The sequence below is a fragment of the Pelodiscus sinensis genome, chromosome 21 (genome assembly GCF_052426305.1).
Source record: "Pelodiscus sinensis isolate ZL-2025 chromosome 21, ASM5242630v1, whole genome shotgun sequence".
NCBI classification, from domain to species: domain Eukaryota; kingdom Metazoa; phylum Chordata; order Testudines; family Trionychidae; genus Pelodiscus; species Pelodiscus sinensis.
Window position 1 is genome coordinate 7,322,333 of NC_143072.1, and position 19,634 is coordinate 7,341,966.

At 44.1% G+C, this 19,634-nt stretch overlaps 1 protein-coding gene across 1 annotated transcript in view; it reads right to left on the reverse strand.

The window, feature by feature from the left end:
• Nucleotides 1-19,634, reverse strand: part of CALN1 (calneuron 1) — a 282,285-nt gene that overhangs the window by 150,486 nt on the left and 112,165 nt on the right. The window contains exon 3 of the mRNA XM_075905110.2: nucleotides 16,494-16,637. Within this exon, the coding sequence (XP_075761225.1) occupies nucleotides 16,494-16,637 (144 nt within the window). The remainder of the gene's footprint in view (nucleotides 1-16,493; nucleotides 16,638-19,634) is intronic.

Consider the following 19,634-nt stretch of genomic DNA (forward strand, 5'->3'; position numbering starts at 1 on the left):
CCCCCCCCAAAAAAAAAACAGAGAAAAAATTCTGTTGAGGAAAAAAAATGGGGGGAGGCCAAAGTTGTTGAGCAAAACAGAAAAAAAGACCCCAGTTGCTGAGTGTGTATAGGGTTGCCAGGTGTCCAGTATTCACCCGGACAGTCCAGAAATTTCACCTCCTGGCCAGGAAAAAATCAGAAAATACCGGAAATTTTAGATGTATTTAGAGGTATTTTCTGAAGTTTTTTACCGGACAAGAGGCGAAAATACCAGACTGTCTGGGTCAATACCAGACACCTGGCAACCCTACACACACTCAGCAACCGGGCCTACGCCCTCCTTTCCCCTCCCCCCGCTTACCTGGTTCTGCAGGGGAGCTGTCTGGCCGGGAGCAGGACACCTGGCAACCGGACACTTGCCAAACCTACACCCCTCCCCACCAGCTCCTCTTGCAGCACCAGCTGCAGCGTCTCTTCTCTGAGAACCAGCTTCTCTAGGTGAGAAGGAAGCTTTCGGCTTACACAGAGCTCTCCCTGGGGTCAGTTATATCATACAGCTATAAAAGCTGCTGTGCGGACACATCTCAACAGCACAGCGGCTACGTCTAGACTGCATCCCTCTGTCGACAGAGGGATGTAAATCAAGCACATCGAAATGGCTAATAAAGCTGGGATTTAAATATCCTGTGCCTCATTAGCATAAACATGGCCACCACTTTTTTTCGAAACAGAGTTTTTTCGAAAAAAAACCCTGGCAGTCTAGACACAGATCTGTCGAAAATAAACCCTTTTTCGACAGATCTGTATTCCTCAAAAAATGAGTTTACAGGATCTGTTGAAAATGGCTTTATTTTCGACAGATCCGCGTCTGGATTGCCGGTTGTTGGTTTTTTTAAAACTCCGTTTCAAAAAAATGCGGTGGTCATGTTTATGCTAATGAGGCACAGGATATTTAAATTCTGGCTTCATTTGCAATTTCAATGTGCCTAATCTACATCTCTCTGTTAACAGAGAGGTGTAGTCTAGACACACCCACCTATGCCTCAAGCTGTATTTGAGAGTCCATATTAAAATGTGAACTATTTAGAGCATTCTGTTGCTTTTATTTACTCCTCTGTACGTCAGATGCCCCAATTACAAAAAGATTGTTCCTCCTAAATGTTTAAAGATTCAGCTGAAAGCTAAACAAAGTTCCAGCAAAAACAAAGAAGACTAGACTTGATACACCACCTTCTTCATACTTTTTTCTTCACAGAACACCTTTTTAAAAAAAAATCAATAATTCTTGGCCATCAGAACGCAAAAGGGTACCCTTTCAATCCTGTAACAGTTCAACCTGACTACACCACGAAAGTAAGATCAGAAAAGGAAGCTCTAGAAGGCTGTGTCTACACGGGCATGAATTTCCGGAACTGCTTAAAACGGAATACTATTCCGTTTTCAGTTTTTCCGGAAAAGGAGCGTCAACATTAGCAGGCTGCTTTTCCGGAAAAGCCCTTTTCGCGATCGGGGCTTTTTTCCGGAAAAGACTACTGGGCTGTCTACACTGGCCCTTTTCCGGAACAGTGTTCCGGAATAAGGACTTATGCCCGAGCGGGAGCAGAATAGTTTTTCCGGAATAGCGGCTGATTTTGTACAGTAGAACGTTGTTGCTTTTCCGGAAATTCAAGGGCCAGTGTAGACAGCTCGCAGCTTATTCCGGAAAAGCGGCCGATTTTCCGGAATAAGTGGCCCAGTGTAGACACAGCCGAAGACTCTATGGGGGAAGTTTACATGATAGGGGCCAAGTTCTCTGCATTGTGGGTACATAGCGCCATTGATTTAAATGGAGATTTATACCAGTGGAGCATAGAGTGCTAACAGTTAAATTCAAGTACAGTAAGGCTACGTCTAGATTGCAGGCTTCTTTCGGAAGAAACTTTTCCAGAAGAGACCTTCCAAAAAAACTTCTTCCAAAAGAGAGCGTCCACACCGCCATAGCGCATCGAAAAAGCAATCTGCTTTTTCGAAAGGTAGCATCCACACTGAATGGGTGCTCTCTCACATGTAAGCTGTGATTACTATGGATGGAGTGGCCACCAGGGCACCTGTGCTTTTTCCTCTTTCCTCTTCTTTTGAAAGAACTCCCTTGTCCCCATCCACACATGCCTTTTTCTGAAAGAGCTCTTTCTCAGAAAGGCTTCTTCCTCATAGAAAAAGGTTTACCAACGTCGGAAAAAGCCCTCTGTTCTTTCAATTTTCTTTCAGAAGAAGGCGATTGAAGGTGAATGTAATTGAAGTTTTTTCAAAAAACCAACCGTTTTTCAAAAAAAGACTCTGTAGTGTACACATACTACCCTAAGTCACATCTGAATGAGGCCACATCTGGAGTATTGTGTCCAGTTCTGGGGCCCCCACTACAAAAAGGATGCGGACGCATTGGAGAGGGTCCAGCAGAGGGCAACCAAAATGATTAGGGGGTTGGAGCATATGACCTGTGAGGAGAGGCTGAGGGATTTGGGTCTGTTTAGTCTGCAGAAGCGAAGAGTGAGGGGGGATTTGATAGCAGCCTTCAACTTCCTGAAGGGAGGTTCCAAAGAGGCTGGAGAGAGGCTGTTCTCAGTAGTGACAGATGACAGAACAAGGAGCAATGGTCTCAAGCTGCGGTGGGAGAGGTCCAGGTTGGATATTAGGAAAAACTATTTCACTAGGAGGGTGGTGAAGCACTGGAATGGGTTACCTAGGGAAGTAGTGGAGCCTCCATCCCTAGAGGTGTTTAAGTCTCGGCTTGACAAAGCCCTGGCCGGGTTGATTTAGTTGGAATTGATCCTGCCTAGAGCAGGGGGCTGGACTTGATGACCTTCTGAGGTCTCTTCCAGTTCTATGATTCTATGATTCATCTGTCTCATTTCTAGAGGCCAGTTTCAATGGTGAGATCACTACATTGGACAATATGACAGTTAATATACTGTTTTTTCCATATCTTTGCACAGAAGCTACATTTTAAAACTTTACCTCCCAAGGATATAAAGACAGAGCATCCCAGCTTGCTAACACGACAGCCGAAAGATAGGTCTCTATTCAACACTGTAGCAACATACATGGGATTTGGAAGAAGGCACATAGTTGCAAAAGGGAAGAATATGGAGAAGGCACAAGGAAGTCAGTCTGTGTACACCTGGCTAAAATGCTCGCTGCCATAACAGGAGCTCTGTAAATAGTTCTCGTCATAAGATCTGGTTTAATGTTACAATCATGGAATCCTTCATATTATTACTCAGCACTCGGTACATGAAACAGCTGTGTTGTAGCATTCGCATTCAGTTCAGCTTAGAGATAGGGACACAAGGCCTAATTTACCTCAGTTTCACCCCAGCCAATGGAAAAGTTAATATGTGGCTTTCCCCCAATGGCATCCCTGGGTCCTGGGGTATAAATTGGGCAGAATGCAGTCAGTCCATGCTGTCAGAGCACATATGAAACAACAGGAAACTTGGAAATGGCGGAGATGCTCAATGACTTCGTTTCGGTCTTCACCGAGAAGTCTGGAGGTGTGCCTAACGTAGTGAATACAAGCAGAGAGAGGGTAAGTTTAGAAGATAGGATACACAAAGAACAAGTTAAAAATCACTTAGGAAAGTTAGATGTCAGCAAGTCACCAGGTCCTGATGAAATGCATCCCAGGATACTCAAGGAGCTGATAGAGGAGGTATCTGAGCCTTTAGCTATGATCTTTGAAAAATCATGGAAGACATGGAGATTCCAGAAGACTGGAAAAGGGCAAATATTGTGCCCATCTATAAAAAGGGGAATAAGAACAACCCAGGAAACTACAGACCGGTCAGTTTAACGTCTGTCCCAGGGAAGATAATGGAGCAGGTAATTAAGGAAATCATATGCAAACACTTGGAAGGTAATAAAGTGATAGGGAATAGCCAGCATGGGTTTGTGAAGAACAAGTCATGCCAAACTAATCTGATAGCTTTCTTTGATAGGATAACGAGCCTTGTGGATAAGGGAGAAGCGGTGGATGTCATATACCTAGACTTTAGTAAGGCATTTGATACGGTCTCGCATGATATTCTTATTGATAAACTAGGCAAATATAACTTATATAGGGCCACGATAAGGTGGGTGCATAATTGGCGGGATAACCGTAGTCAGAGAGTTGTTGTTAACGGTGCTAAATCCTGCTAGAAAGGGATAACAAGTGGAGTTCCGCAAGGGTCTGTTTTGGGACCCGTACTGTTCAATATCTTCATCAATGATGTAGATATTGGGATAGAGAGTATGCTTATTAAGTTTGCAGATGATACCAAACTGGGTGGAGTTGCAACTTCTTTGGAGGATAGGGACATAATTCAAAATGACCTTAGCAAGTTAGAGAAATGGTCAGAGGTAAACAGGATGAAGTTTAATAAAGAGAAATGCAAAGTGCTCCACTTAGGAAGGAACAATCAGTTCCATACATACAAGATGGGAAACGACTGTCTAGGAAGGAGCATGGCGGAAAGGGATTTAGGGGTCATAGTGGACCACAAGTTGAATATGAGTCAACAGTGTGATGCTGTTGCAAAAAAAGCAAATATGATTCTAGGTTGTATCAACAGGTGTGTTGAAAGCAAAACTCGTGAAGTCATTCTGCCGCTCTACTCTGCACTAGTTAGGCCTCAGCTGGAGTACCACATTTCAAGAAAGATGTGGAGAAATTGGAAAGGGTACAGAGAAGAGTGACAAGAATGATTAAAGGTCTAGAGAACATGACCTATGAAGCCAGGCTTCATGAACTGGGCTTGTTTAGTTTGGAAAAAAGAAGATTAAGGGGGGACATGATAGCGGTTTTCAAATATCTAAAAGGGTGTCACAAGGAGGAAGGAGAAAATTTGTTCCTCTTGGTTTCTGAGGACAGGACAAGGAGTAATGGGCTTAAAGTGCAGCAAGGGAGGTTTAGATTGGACATTAGAAAAAAATTCCTAACTGTCAGGGTGGTCAAATATTGGAATAAATTGCCAAGGGAGGTGGTGGAATCTCCCTCTCTGGAGATATTTAAGAACAGGTTAGATAGACATCTGTCAGGGATGGTGTAGACAGAGCTTGGTCCTGCCTTGAGGGCAGGGGGCTGGACTCGATGACCTCTCGAGGTCCCTTCCAGTCCTATGATTCTATGATATCTAAGGAGTAACAGCCAGTATGTTCATATACAGCCATTGTGCATCTGGTGAACATTCAAGAGTACTGGACAGTGTAAAATCTTTTGGGAAATTCATCCCAATGAAAAGAGACAACACCCAGTCTTAAAACTGTTTGCACTCTCAAAATGGGGTGTAAGCATTGCATAGGCCTTGTCTGGGGCCCTGCCCAGGATGTACCTCATCCTTACAGGGATGAAAGCATTGGTCTCCCCCGACACACAGAGCAACGAGAAACACTTTTGCATGCTCTATTCTAGCCTCTCCTACTTGGGTTCCTATACCACCTTCACTACTCAGGTTTAGCACCCTTTCTCCTGATACTTTATGTATAGAGGTAGGAGGGTAGGCGACAGAGCATCTTTCTCTCCTCCTCCCCCTCCCCTACACACTTCCCTTCTCCTATTTATTTGAAGTTTTCTTATCCCCTAGTCATAACGCCAGTCATCTGAAGAAGTGGCCTGTGCCCACGAAAGCTCATGATACCATCTACATGTTTTGTTAATCTATAAAGTGCTAGCAGACCATTTGTTGACTGTTTTTTTCATTACGGTAGTATCTCAGCCCCTTAGGAAAGCGAGTGAAACACTGTGACTGTGAGAATGTATTAGGTTTCCTTAGAGATTTGAAATATTCCAAATATATTAGTTCTCCCCCCCCCCAGCTTTATTTTTAAAAGCAACACTAAAAATGACTAAAATATTTCGCTCTGCACTGGCCACCCTTCTCCTTGGCTGAAATGCACCTCAGAAAAGGGCTAGGAGAAGCAGCGGCCCTTTCCAGAACTACAGCAATTGCTCTGCCCGCCCATGCCTGCCTCCTGCGAAAGCTGCGCAGGTTGGTATTCAGGGCAGTGTTTTGCGTTCGGTCAGGCTGTGCTAGAGAGGACGTAGTTGGTTGGCAGGCGTGAGGAAAAAGGCTCAGTCAGTACAGGGGGAAGCAAATGCACCAGCGTCCTGATGGCTGCTGCAGACACTAGCAGAGCCACGTACCCTCAGCGCCTGCTTCCAAATGCTACCACCTGGGGCAGAGGAGGGCAGGTCCTTGCAGGGGCGCTGCCAGGCTACCTGCGGCAGAGGAACGCCGTCAGCTGATGTGCAGCCAGCCTCCTGTTCCTCCCTGCCCGCTAGCCCAAGGGTGCTCAATCTTCATTGCACTGAGATCCCCTTCTGACAACAACATTTACTACAGGATCCCAGGAGGGACAAAAGCCTGGACCCATCCACGCCCTGTTGCCCTAGGTGGGAGGGGGTGGGGGGGCACAAAGCCAAAACCCAAGGCCTGCTGCCTGCCCCAGGTGGGAGGCCTATGGCCAGAGCCTCACTACCCAGGGCTAAAGCAGAATCAGAGAATCCTTGAGCTGCAAGAGACCTCAGGAGTCATCAAGTCCAGCCCCCTGCCCAAGGCAGGACCAGCCCCAACTCAATCAACCCAGCCAGGGCTTTGTCAAGCCGGGATTTAAAAACCTCTAGGCTATGGTTACACTATAGCCTCTTGCGCACCAACATATGCAAATGAGGCGAAGCGTGGAATATCGCTGCGCCTCATTTGCATACTTAATGAGGCTCTGTTTTTGTGCAAGAGGCCTTTGCACAAAAAGGAGCTGTCTTTTTTCAGGAAGAATGGCTCTTGCGCAAGAAGGGGGCTTTGCGCAAAAAGGAGCCAGGTAGATGGCTCCTTTTTGCACAAAAGCCTCTTGTGCAAAAACAGAGCCTAATTAATTATGCAAATGAGGTGCAGCGATAGTCCACGCTTTGCCTCATTTGCATATGTTTTTGCGCAAGAGGCTATCGTGTAGACGTAGCCCTAGGGATGGAGATTCCACCACCTCCCTAGGGAACCCATCCCAGTGCTTCCCCACCCTCCTAGGGAAATAGTTTTTCCTAAGATCCAACCTAGACCTCCCCCACTGCAACTTGAGCCCATTGCTGCTTGTTCTGCCATCTGTCACTACTGAGAACAGCCTCTCTCCAGCCTCTTTGGAACCTCCCTTCAGGTGGTTAAAGGCTGCTATCAAATCCCCCCTCACTCTTCGCTTCTGCAGACTAAACAAACCCAACTCCCTCAGCCTCCCCTCGTTAGCCATGTGTTCCAGCCTCCTCATCATTTTCATTGCGCTGCGCTGAACTTTCTCACATCCTTCCTGTAGTGGGGGCCCCAGAATTGGATGCAATACTCCAGAGGTGGCCTCACCAGGGCCAGCTAAAGGGGAAGCCTTTGGGCTTGGACAGTGGGGCTCAGGCTCTGGTCTCGGGCCCCAGGAAATCTAACACCCGCCCAGGTGATCCCATTAAACCAGGGTCATAACCCACTCTGGGGTCCCATCCGCAGTTTGAGAACCGCTGCGCTACCCCTTCCTGTGCTGCCCGGCGCTTGCTCGGGTGCAGTGCAGGAGAAGAGGGCTCACCATCCTCCTCCACATGGCATGCCCGCACATGTGGAGGCAGAATTTAGCCGCATGTGAAAAGTGAATATGTCACTCCCCACTGACATAGCTGTCATCTCAGATACACACCCCTTCCTTAAGGCAAGGGACAGAGCGGGCCCAACAATCTTCCCGAGGAGTAGCCTTTAGCTAACATACAAAACCAAAAATTGAACTGCAGCCCATATCTTGCAGCCCATATCCCTCTCCCAGTCAGGCTCACTTCGCCCAGTCCATATAAAACAACAGGGCTCAGAGCATAAGAGGCAGAACTACTGCAGATAAGCACCATGGAGTAAATACTAATCACACCGTGACATAAGGGTATGTCCACACGGCCGTTATTCCGAAGTAACTATGCGAGCGTCTAGACAGCTATTCCATTATTTCGAAATAATTTCGAAATAATGGACGGCTTATTCCGAAATCCATAAACCTGATTCTAGGAAGAATAATGCCTTGTCTGAAATAGCTATTTTGAAATAAGGCGTGTTTAAACGTTCCACTGCTGCTATTTCGAAATAGTCCCTCACCAGGGCCATTCTAAATTATTCCTCCCCAGTGCCTCCTGGGGCTCTAAATCGAGATAGTGCGCCTACATTAGAATCCTGCCTCAGACTTATTTTGAGGCTTCCCTGCAGTGTAGACACACTATTTTGAAATAAGCTATTTAGGAATAACTATTCCGGAATAGCTTATTTTGGGTATGTCTACACTAGCCCCCTAGTTCGAACTAGGGAGGCTAATGTAGGCATTTGAAGTTGCAAATGAAGCCCGGGGATTAAATATCTCGGGCTTTATTTGAATCTTCCCATCCGGGCACCATTTTTAAATCCCCTTAGTCCGAACTAACTGCCCGCGGCTACACGCAGCAGTCAAACATTAACTCGAACTAAGTCCTTACACCTTGTGGAATGAAGTGTAACAGTTAACTCGAACTAAGGACTTAGTCTGAGTTAACGTTCAACTGCTGCGTATAGCCGCGGGCAGTTATTTCGGACTAAGGGGATTTAAAAATGGTGCCCGGACAAGAAGATACAAATAAAGCCTGGGATATTTAAATCCCAGGCTTCATTTGCAACTTCAAATGCCTACATTAGCCTCCCTAGTTCGAACTACGGGGATAGCGTAGACATACCCTTTGAAATTAATGTGCAGTGTAAACGTAGCCTAAATGTGCAGCCACTTGGAACTTCATGATAGTCACCATTGCACAAACCATAACAATTTGAAGTCTTGTCATCCCATAGTAGGGACAGAACTCAGATCTTATAGCTCTGAACATGCCCGTCTCTGCCATTTGAGTTAAGACTGTCTCTGTTGGCACTACAGAGCTGATGACACTCAAATGGGCAATTCCAATGCCATCCATAGGAGAGCAGCAGCATGGATACACATCATCCAGTTTGTTTCCCTATAATAGAAAACAAGTCCATTCTAATATAATATATCAAGATAATAATATATCTGCTATATATATTGGACAAACTGGACAGTCCCTATGGGAAAGAATCAATGGACAAAATCAGATATACGTAAAAGGAACATACAGAAACCAGTTGGAGAGCACTTCAATCTACCTAATCACTCCTTAAAAGATCTTCAGGTGGCTGTCTTGTCATAAACCAATTCTACAAGCCAAATACACAGAGAAGCGTTGAAATTACAATTCATCTACAAATTCAGTTCTCACACTGATGACCTCCTCAATCGAGATAATGGATGACTGGGATCCTATGAACCTAACATTCAATGAAGGTGTCAACAGCTCTTTGTGTAGATTCTAGCATTAGTACCCTTCCTATTTAAATGCTATCCTATGATCCTTATATGTTTCTTTTACTATCCAATCTTTAGGTAATTATAGGTTACCAGTTCTGCCTATTTGTTTTTCCCTTTGATATTTTCTCCTGGTTTCCCACCCCCCTCCTTTTTTTTCATTCCCCCCTTTCCCTTCTCCCCTATTTATTTTGGGTCTGCACATCCAAAACTCAAAACTCTGAAGAAGTGGGCTGTGCCCACGAAAGCTCTCCCCCTACGTACCATGTACAGGCAGTCCCCGGGTTACATGGATCTGACTTACATCGGATCCCTACTTACAAACGGGGTGAGGCAACCCCGCACTAGCTGCTTCCCCCCAGCAGACCAGGGAGATGTGGAGCGGCTTTTCTCAGCAGACACCTCAGCTTGAGAATAAAGGACTGAGGGAAGTGAGGTGTGGGAGAATAAAACTGAGCTCTGGCGAAATGTTTGGCTAGAGTTTCCCCTACAATATGCACCAGTTCCGACTTACATACAAATTCAACTTAAGAACAAACCTACAGTCCCTATCTTGTACGTAACCCGGGGACTGCCTGTACATGTTTTGTTAGTCTATAAAATGCTACCAGACCATTTGTTGTTTTTTTAAGTTTATGCTGTATAGACTAACTCAGCTACCCCCAGAAGATTCTAAATAATGTTCAATCAGAAGAATCAACCTATAGAAAGCCAAAGGACACTAACTACTTTCATTGAGATTGTGGGTTTGTGAATCAGTTCGAGTTCTGTACTTTACTAACCACCATCTCTTTATCTTAATCTCATCCCAAAGATGTTCCCATCTGCTGTCAACTGTGCCCACTGCTGCAACAAATTATTCATATCCATCACATGCTTGCCATCATCACATCTGTTGCACCTAAGTCTCCATAGTTACATGCTTTATACTTGTAAAGAGTTCTACCATGAGGTTTTTATCTCATTATCTTTTTAATGAATTAACGAGATGCTTACACATTTCTACAATGCAGTTATTTTGTGGGGTAATATATTCATAAGGTGCAAAAATAAAATAAAAAGCTTTTTTTCCCTCCAGAATACCCAGGACATAATCAATCCCAATAAAATAAACTGCAATTCAAAATAAATCATTACACTATGGCCAAATTGAATGATTCACAACTGAAAGTCAATTTCAAGAGATAATGAGCTATAGGAGAAACTTCTCTCTCTGTTCTAAATGTCATAAGAATCCTTCTGAGAAAGTGCAATACAATATATGCTTCAATGTGCCACTGCAGATGATTCTAAACTGCAGCTGATCTAAGTTAGAGCATGCAAGCTGAAAGAGACAGCTTAGTTCAGCATCTAGATGGGAAACCTCCAGAGAAAAACTCAGTCCACTAGTAGAAGTTCTTTTGGCGTTATGGAGCACTGGGCTTCTGGCATTAACATTTTTCAGAGGAAACAAGAAAACTCATGGGCATTAAAGAGAGGTCCAGGTCAAATTCTAGTTTGGATAATTACCATTCCCATTTTGAATTCTACCAGCATTTTCTACTTATCCTAAATTCTGTCTGCTTTTTCAGTGGGATATAAAATTCTCCTTTATTCCTGTATTAACCTGGTATGTAGTTACACTTCCCATTGTTAAACAACTGCCACCTTATAACCCCAGAGGTAGCTGCTTTTCAGTGGGATAGGAAGTGATCTCTGTATAATCTGTCAATAATCAGATATCAAGTGTGAAAATCAGGGCACTTCTCTTTTTGTATAGTTGCATATGAACAAAAAGACCCTAATCCAGTGGTCCCCAATCTTTGTGGCCAATAGCACATTCATGTTTTCAGAAGAGTGTGGCAGGAGCCAACAATTTTTCAAGGCTTATGTTGTATTTGTACATTAAATAATAGGAAAAACATCATATTTAATATTACATAATATATGAATCCATAAGATAAAAAAGGTAATTTTACATGTAAAAGGTATTAATTAAATTACTCGGCAATTACTCAATTCGGTAAATTCAATTTACCATGTGAATTTGCTCTTTTTTATCTATCTACCTGTAAGAAAAATTAAGGAGTTTTTACAAAATAAATATAATAAACAGTTTTCATCTTATTTATTTTAAAAAAGTAAAACATTGTTGAACTGCTGGTCCAAATATATTTATTATTCTTACTTTACCGTAGATAGCCAGTTATGGTTAATTAAAATATTCTTTGTATTGTTACTTTGTATTGCTACCTCCACCAGCCCTTCTCTCCCCCAGTCCCCACTCCTCCAGTAGCCCCACTCTGATCATGTGAGCTACCCCTCCTCATCCTCTCTCCTAACACCTCACTCTACACACCTGCCCTGCTTCTCTCCTCTGGTGCTGGTCCCTCCCCTGCAGGTGTCTGCCCTTCTGCTTCACCCCAGAATCCCCTGGAACCTGCACCCTCCTGGTGCCTCCCCCTTCCCTCACTGCCCCTGTTCCCTTTGCCCTCTTTTCCCGATGCCCACCCCCCCACCATCCTCTGCCCCTGTTCCCTTCATGCCCCTGTGCCCTCACACATGATTTGCTCCATCCCGGCCTTCCTCATGCCCACCCCTTCTTTCAAGCCTTCTCCCAGCACCTTCCCCTCCGCCCTCTAGCCCCCAATGCCCTTACCCTCTCCTCTCCCAGCATCACCCTGTCCCCCCTCCCACTGACACCTCCCCTCCTGCCCTTTTCCTCGTTGTCTCCACTTGGCCCTCTGGCATTTGTCTCTTCTACACGCTGTACCTTGGTGCCTTCCCCTTTCTTCTCCTGACCTGCCCCCTCCCCTCAGCACAAACCCCTTCCTCTCTCACCCCTTCCTCCTATTTTTCCTGCACCTCCGCCTTCCAGTTTGAGTCTGTAATCGGGCCCGGCTCCAGCTGCTTCCATGATTCCAGACCACGTGCCGGGCCTGGATCTGGGCTGCACGGTTTTAAAATTTAAAGTCCTAGGCCATGACGTCACGGCATGCTGGGCATCTCCCCTCTCAGCTGTTGCACGGGTGTTTGAACATGCCACGCATGTGCTCCCTTGGATGTCTTGCAAACCTGGCGACTCCCCGCTCAGCTGTTGTGCGGAGGGGGGGCTTGAGACGACTGGAGGGAGTCCATGCCGCCGCGCAACAGCTGAGAGAGGAGACACCCGGTTCGCAAGACATCTGAGGGAGCACATGCACGGATGTCTTGCGAACCAGCGTCTCCCCTCTCAGCTGTTGCACGGCAGCATGCATTCCCTCCGATAGTCTTGTGCACCCCATTTGAAGACCACTGTTTTAAAACACCGGCGTGGGAGCACATAAATGCCCCAGCGGGTGCCATGGTGCCCGCGGGCACCACGTTGGGGACCCCTGCCCTACTCTTAGGATGGTCCTGTTATTATCAGGACACCTGGTTGCTTTCTCTGTCAAGCACAATGGAACCCTTAGAGACAATGTAGATGCAACATGCTGTTGTTACTTTAGGGTAGGGTGAGTGCCAACCCATTCAAAACTGTCCACTTAATTCATGCAGGTGCTCTTCTTTATAAACGCAAAGACATCCAATCTGGGTAAGACAAGTTTGCTCCTGGGCCTAAGGCTTCTATTCATTTTCACCCCAAACAGATTGTTAGGAGCTGAGTTCTCACTCTCAAACCCCTTGCAAAAGGCGGTTCATTCAGGAATGGAAATGCTGCCTGATTCTGGTTGTATCATTGTAATCAGTTTGTCAGCTAAGTAAGGCAAGGCACATACACTTACTCTACCATATTGCAATGCAAATACACTTCCAAGTTATTATCTGATCAATACCTTCTCTTTGTACTAGGTCTGTCCAGACTGGTTCAGACTATAAATTACTGCCAATTGTATAACTGTCATCAGCCTACTGGGGGAAGGAGGGAGCACACATCTGGCTAACATATCCATGTGCACATCATATCTTTATCAGTGATATGCCCCCAAATGCACAGAGGCTTTATTGTCTCATCCGTAGCTCTTGCATACTGTGGGGGGGTCTTATGACTGCACACTGCACGTAATGAATTATCACAGATCCTGGCATCCCAGGTGAGATAAAGACAGTCACAGCACTGCCAGGAGCTTCAGTTGTCTGGCTTTACCCCGACAAAGTGATGCATCCCTCATCAGGAAAATGCGACAGAGAGAAATTCTGCTGGCTAGGTCTGCATCTGCAAGTACAGAGCCTCATCCAACGGCCAGAAAAGTCAATTTCCATTGCAGCCCAGAGGACCAAATAATCACCATTCACGCAGGAAGGAAAAGAAAGGGAAGCTAGTTATATGGCTTCAGATTCTCATTACATATTTCAAGATAAGCTGCAGAAAAGAGCAATCTATTAAAGGAAAGAAAACCTTGAGCTGCATTGTGTCCGCTCAATCTGCAGCCTAAATAAATTTTCCTCATAATGTCTCCCAGTTCCTGTACTGCCTGAAGAATTTTCCCTACTCACCTTTCCATTTTTGTTTTTCTCGTTTTAAACTCTGAGTCCATTCATCCTTCACATCACATGCATGGGGGTCTAATCCAGAAACCCTTCTGTCAAACTACTATGAAAATAGGCACCTTAGAAACATGAATAATTAATCATAAACCCCACAGCTCGAAAAGCTAGCTAGGCATGGGAGAATTGGCTCAGCTGCAAGATTCTTGTACCACTCTTTATGCAAAACTCCTATTGAAACTTTGTCACGGGTCTCAGCAGTTCATTTAATTTAGTCTCCTCTTCCCAATATTTTACATTTTCATGTCACCTCTGCACCTATCAGATCCCAGCTGTACTAGAAGTAGAAATGTCAGCACACCACAGCTCCCAGGAATCAAGAATAACTGGAGATGAGCCAGAGTTGGAGTTATTATCCAAATCATTCTTCATACTAAAAACTTGGGGCTCAGCTAAAATAGTGTATGAATCTATCCCATGTCGCTTTGGGGTTTTGCAGAAGCTAACGCAAAATCACCCTTATGGAAAAATCCAGTAAAAATTAATTGGGTCAACACAATAATGCTCTATAGAAACTCTCTTAAAAACCACTGACATTTTTTTAAAGAATGAGAACATTTCCACCAATTTTTAAATCTACCCGAGGGAATCCATTTTCCATTGATTTCACTCCCTGCTATAGAATTCTATGGAATAATCTGAACATTCTATAGAAAGGTTATTGTGTTCGTTTACATTCCATAGTGGTGTTTTCCCCCTCTCTTTAATCACAAGAGAACGAGAAAGTCTGTGACCATAGTGCATCTGTCTGGAAACAGACAGTGCCAGAAATCCCTTCCCTATCAGATTCCAAGCCCGATTTCTAAACCAAAGCGGCATATGAACTAAACCTAGGAAACATCTGAGGTTTTCACAGCACTCACACACTTGTAATAAGGAGCAAAGTTTATTTAAGAGCAGTGTGTATTTGTCCATAGCATATCCGCTGAAGAGATCAACGCTCTCGACTTAATATTTGCAGAGGTATAATGTTCTTCCTTCGTAAAACTTGTTTAGATGACAAGAAAGATTTCACAATAAAAATCAAACCCTAAACCCAAAAACAACCCAAATTTCCTGCAGCCTAATGTGATTAATATATTTGTACTACATACACAATAATGTTGTCCAATTGGCTTTGACCTATTTTGTACACATTTTTCGGTGTTATTTGTGCCTTTGCAGAAACAGCAGAGAACAACTAAGTTTAGTTCCTATGCTGCTTTGCTTTAGAAATCGGGCTTGGAATCTGATAGGGATGGTAGTCCAGCCTAGATGCACGTTTTAGGCGATAGAAAATAATTTACATTTTGGACTTACAACTTGAAAAACACATGAAAGCTAGCTCCTTTTTCTGAGCTAGTCCGATTGCAGATGTACGTCAGCTAAAAGAGTCCCCCATGGATTCAAAGCCTTGATGTCCATTTTCTCTGTTCATTTTAATAATGGGTTCCTTTTCTTTTATTATATGTTAGTGAGTATTTGAAGGCAATCTCTCCACTGGGCTTTGTTCCATCCTTTTCAAAGCCTTGCCCATCAAAACTCCCACATTTCAGACACAGCATGAGAAAGCCTCCACCAATAGCGACTTTGGAAGCTATGCATGATGAAGCAGAATTACATTGTGGCTTATAAAGGACTGGATTGCTCAGAGGAGTGGACTGTTCAAGATATGGATTATGGGCTACAAAGCATTCCAGGGCAAGATCACAAGATCAAAGGCAGCCGAGAAACAACCAAAAAATCCTCACAACTGGTATTTGTTTAGTGACAGGTTTAGCGGTTTCAGTCCAATTCCCAGTGAACAAGCATCCACAAAACTACCACCACAGCTTCCTCTAGTTGGCCTAGCAGACAAGCCCAGTATTAGAATGGGTTTTGGAAACGGAGCTGTTCTCTCATTCCCAAAGGTGATCTGTCAGGGTAGAGTCATGTAGAAGGGACAATGCAGGGAAGCTTGTGCCTGTTGTGTATTTGCTTCGTGAAGGAATAAAGGGCTTCAGTTTCCTGGGTTATCAGCTGACACCTTTCATGAGCACCTGCCAGGGTTGATCCCCACTCTACCACTCCGGGTGTAGCCGATGGGGGCCCGCAAGAGACCTTAAATACCTTGCCTCTATAGGCTCCCCAGAGTCACAGATTCACCGATTTGGGGAATTACCTGCCACCATCAAGTAATTTAAACCCTGAAAACCAGGAAGAAACACTTGAACTCCTTCCCCAGCGGTACCCCCAAGCTCTTTTGTCACAAGAGAGCTTGAAAAAAGAAACCAAAAAAACCATCACAGGAAACAAACTGTTTCTCTGATAGCTGACCTTTCAGGTTAGCAGGCATACACGCTAAGGCCATGTCTACACTGCAATGCTATTTTGGGATAGCGGAGGTATCCTGAAATAGCTATCCTGCATCTTAACAGCAAGCCCTTGATTTCGAAATATAATGGGCTCACTAGTCCGACATCCCTGTAAACCTCATTCCAGGAGGAGTACAGGATGTTTTGGAATAGCGGGTTATTTCAAAACTTGGCACTGTGTTGGCCCCTCCACGTGTAAATGTGGAACCGTTGTAAATTTCAGCAATTACATGTTTGCAAAAATAAACACTTTTTAACATCCCTTCCCCCTACTCTTATTCAAAGGATAACAATGACTTACCATCCATATCCAGGCGCTGCATGATAATTGCCAATTCCACCTCACTAGGCATGTATCCCAAAGAACGCATAGCCATTCCCAGCTCCTGCTTGGAGATAAAGCCATTCCCATCCCTGTCCAGCACCCGAAAGGCTTCACGGATTTCTGTAATAAGGGAGAAAAGAAGGGTGAAATAATGTCATGGGGCATTAACCTCTCTAAACAAAGAATATACATCTCTTTTTATGATATCAACGAGATGTTTGTTAATGTTCCAGTAATAATAATCAGGATACAGTTATAAAAGAACAAACCTCTAGTGACTATTACAGGGATAGATAGATAGATAGATAGATAGATAGATAGATAGATAGATAGATAGATAGATAGATAGATAGATAGATAGATAGATAGATAGATAGATAGATAGATAGATAGATAGATATTATTAACCCGCATAAGAGAACCACTAGGAGTCCAAAAGTAATTTGTCCCTAGGCAAGTTATTGCAGAAATATTTATTTGGGGGTTTTCTGAATCTCTCTGCAGCATCTGATATTGAGTTTTGTGTGTGAAATGGGATACTGCTCTGGGTAGACTGTTCTGATCTAGTGTGGCTATTCCTACGTTTCTAGAATTATAATCATCACAGCAGCACTGGGTTATAATACACTATTTCATCAAATGGACTGAGTGCTTTTCCAAAAAAACCATGGTAAACCTGCCAGCATATTTGTAAGGTAGATGATTTTTCTCCATCATACACGCAGGGTAATAAATCCATGACCTTGTCACAGTTTAAGAAAACCTAGGCACGCGACCCTGTAAATTCACACCGAAGCGTGACCCTTTCACGAGGTCACCCACATCCCCACATTGTAAGGAGGCATCAGGACAGTATCTCTCCACTATTAAACAAAGTTCCACCAACCTAAATAGGAGATGTTCACCTCCAGCAGTGAGGTGCCTTTCATAGAAGACTCATCTCTCCCAAATCAAGCCCTAAATATTTATTTTCTTTCTCGCATGATAAATCCTGATGTATGTCTTCTGAGCCACCTCCAGGCAATTTCCAGCCCCCTACTTCTTTCCATGGCATTCCTCTAATTTATGACTGTTTTACTGTTATAAACAGCCTCCGGTCAATAAAAATGCCATGAGAACCCGAGAAATCATCCATCATTCTTCCCAACGCCGGCTCAGCGTTTGACATCTGATATGGTTTTTGTTTTAAAGGTGATGGTCCTGCCCCAAGTCTGTCTTTGCCATACAGCTCGGTACCAGTTCCCTCTCTTGGAGAGACCATGTTCCACCAGTGCCTGGAGGGCTCTGATGGGTATCCAAGTTTCACATACTTTGGGGCTTTCTTAACACTGAGGCTCCACCATTAAATTCCCCACTTGGTGATAACTGCTTAAAATGCCGGGCATTTTGGTTCGTGTCATTTCTGGAGTCTCAGCCAGCTGGGAAGCCTTCCTACTTCCGACCGGGTTGTGTGGTTTGTTGTGCTTTGTTAAACAGCTTTCTTTTTAACACGCATTTGGAATGAAAACATAGGATGTTTCATTAAACACCTTTCAGGGAGCTAATTAGCTATTAACAGGTTCCGTAATCTCACATCAGCCAGCTCTTTATGATCTCTGCTAGGTTACACAGGCATTCCTTATTTAACATGTCATCAGTGAGGTTTATCTTACTGGCGCATTGTTTGTAAGGATGTTGACTAATCAGTTTGCCCAGGGCCATAATATACCATTCAGTAGTAAACCCACAAGAAGGCAGAGAACTCCAGGAAACTCTGCCAGGGGATCCACAGACTTTCTGATGATCTCTTGAAGGAGAATAGTTCAAGGAACCCCAGAGGAGCCCAATGCACATTCCCATAAGGTGAGGCATGGAACAAACATCAATATTGCTAGTACCCACATTGTATTCACCCACATAGGTCGCCAAGGGGCATTCCAAGGCGGATGGCGACTCTTCACAACTTCCTACTCCGTACTTAGTTGTACAATGTAGCATTCTGGAGATTGCTGGGAAAGTTTTTCTGGATATCTGCAGAATCCTACAGTATAGACATACCCCAGGTGTCTCATGCTTTTGTCCTCCCATAGACTGGGCTACCTGGTCAGACTACATTTCTCATAGAATCATAGAATATCATAGAATACTAGGACTGGAAGGGACCTCGAGAGGTCATGATCCACCATGATTCCTCTGCGGAGGAGAAGTTGTATAGCATGTGAGTGCCATGGCCCCAGTGTGTCATGGCCGACAAAAAGCAGTTGGCGTGCAGCCCACAGAGGATACTGAGGACACAAGCTCACCAAACAACTGGTATGAGGTACCGTGGCAGCCTATATGATTCAAGAATAGTGATAGAGATGCAGCCGTGTTAGTCTGGTGTAGCTGAAACAAAAGACAGAACTATGTAGCACTTTAAAGACTAACAAGATGGTTTATTAAGTGATGAGCTGAGGAAGTGGGTCTGGCCCACGAAAGCTCATCACCTAATAAACCATCTTGTTAGTCTTTAAAGTGCTACACAGTTCTGTTGTATGTGATTCAAGATATTTTAGTTTCAGCTAAAATTTAAATGTTCATTTTTAGGTGTTTGGCTTTCAATGTTCTGTCATAAAGTTTCATGGGAAAATTTTCCACCAGCCAAGGGTGTCTTGAGCTCTAGCTAAGGTCTCCGGGGAACAACAATCAATGCCCTCCCTGACTCCTGAGTGACACTGAGCTTTGACAAAATCTACTTGGCATTTGTCTTGTCATTCTACTATAAAGATGCCACCGTATACTATCCTGTTTGCTTGGTTGGTTTTAAAATCAGCTTTTATGTGTCACCCTTACAAGGTCTGATCCAAAAAACCACTCAAGTCAAAGGAAAGAGTCCTATTAATTTCAGTGGGCACTTGATCAGACCCATAATCAGAGCCATCCTTACACACACATAGAAGACACAGTTGCACAGTTGGGCACCTTGGGTCTTAATGTCCACTCACCTACCTCTTTCTATCCCTGATCTGTGGCTCTGCTTCCTCCAGAGAGGATCTAGTTCAGTGTTTCTCAATCTTTTTTTTATAATGTACTCCTTTTTTAAAAAATTACAAGTATCTCCAGGACCTACAGTTTTCAGATACACTCAAAAATTTTCTA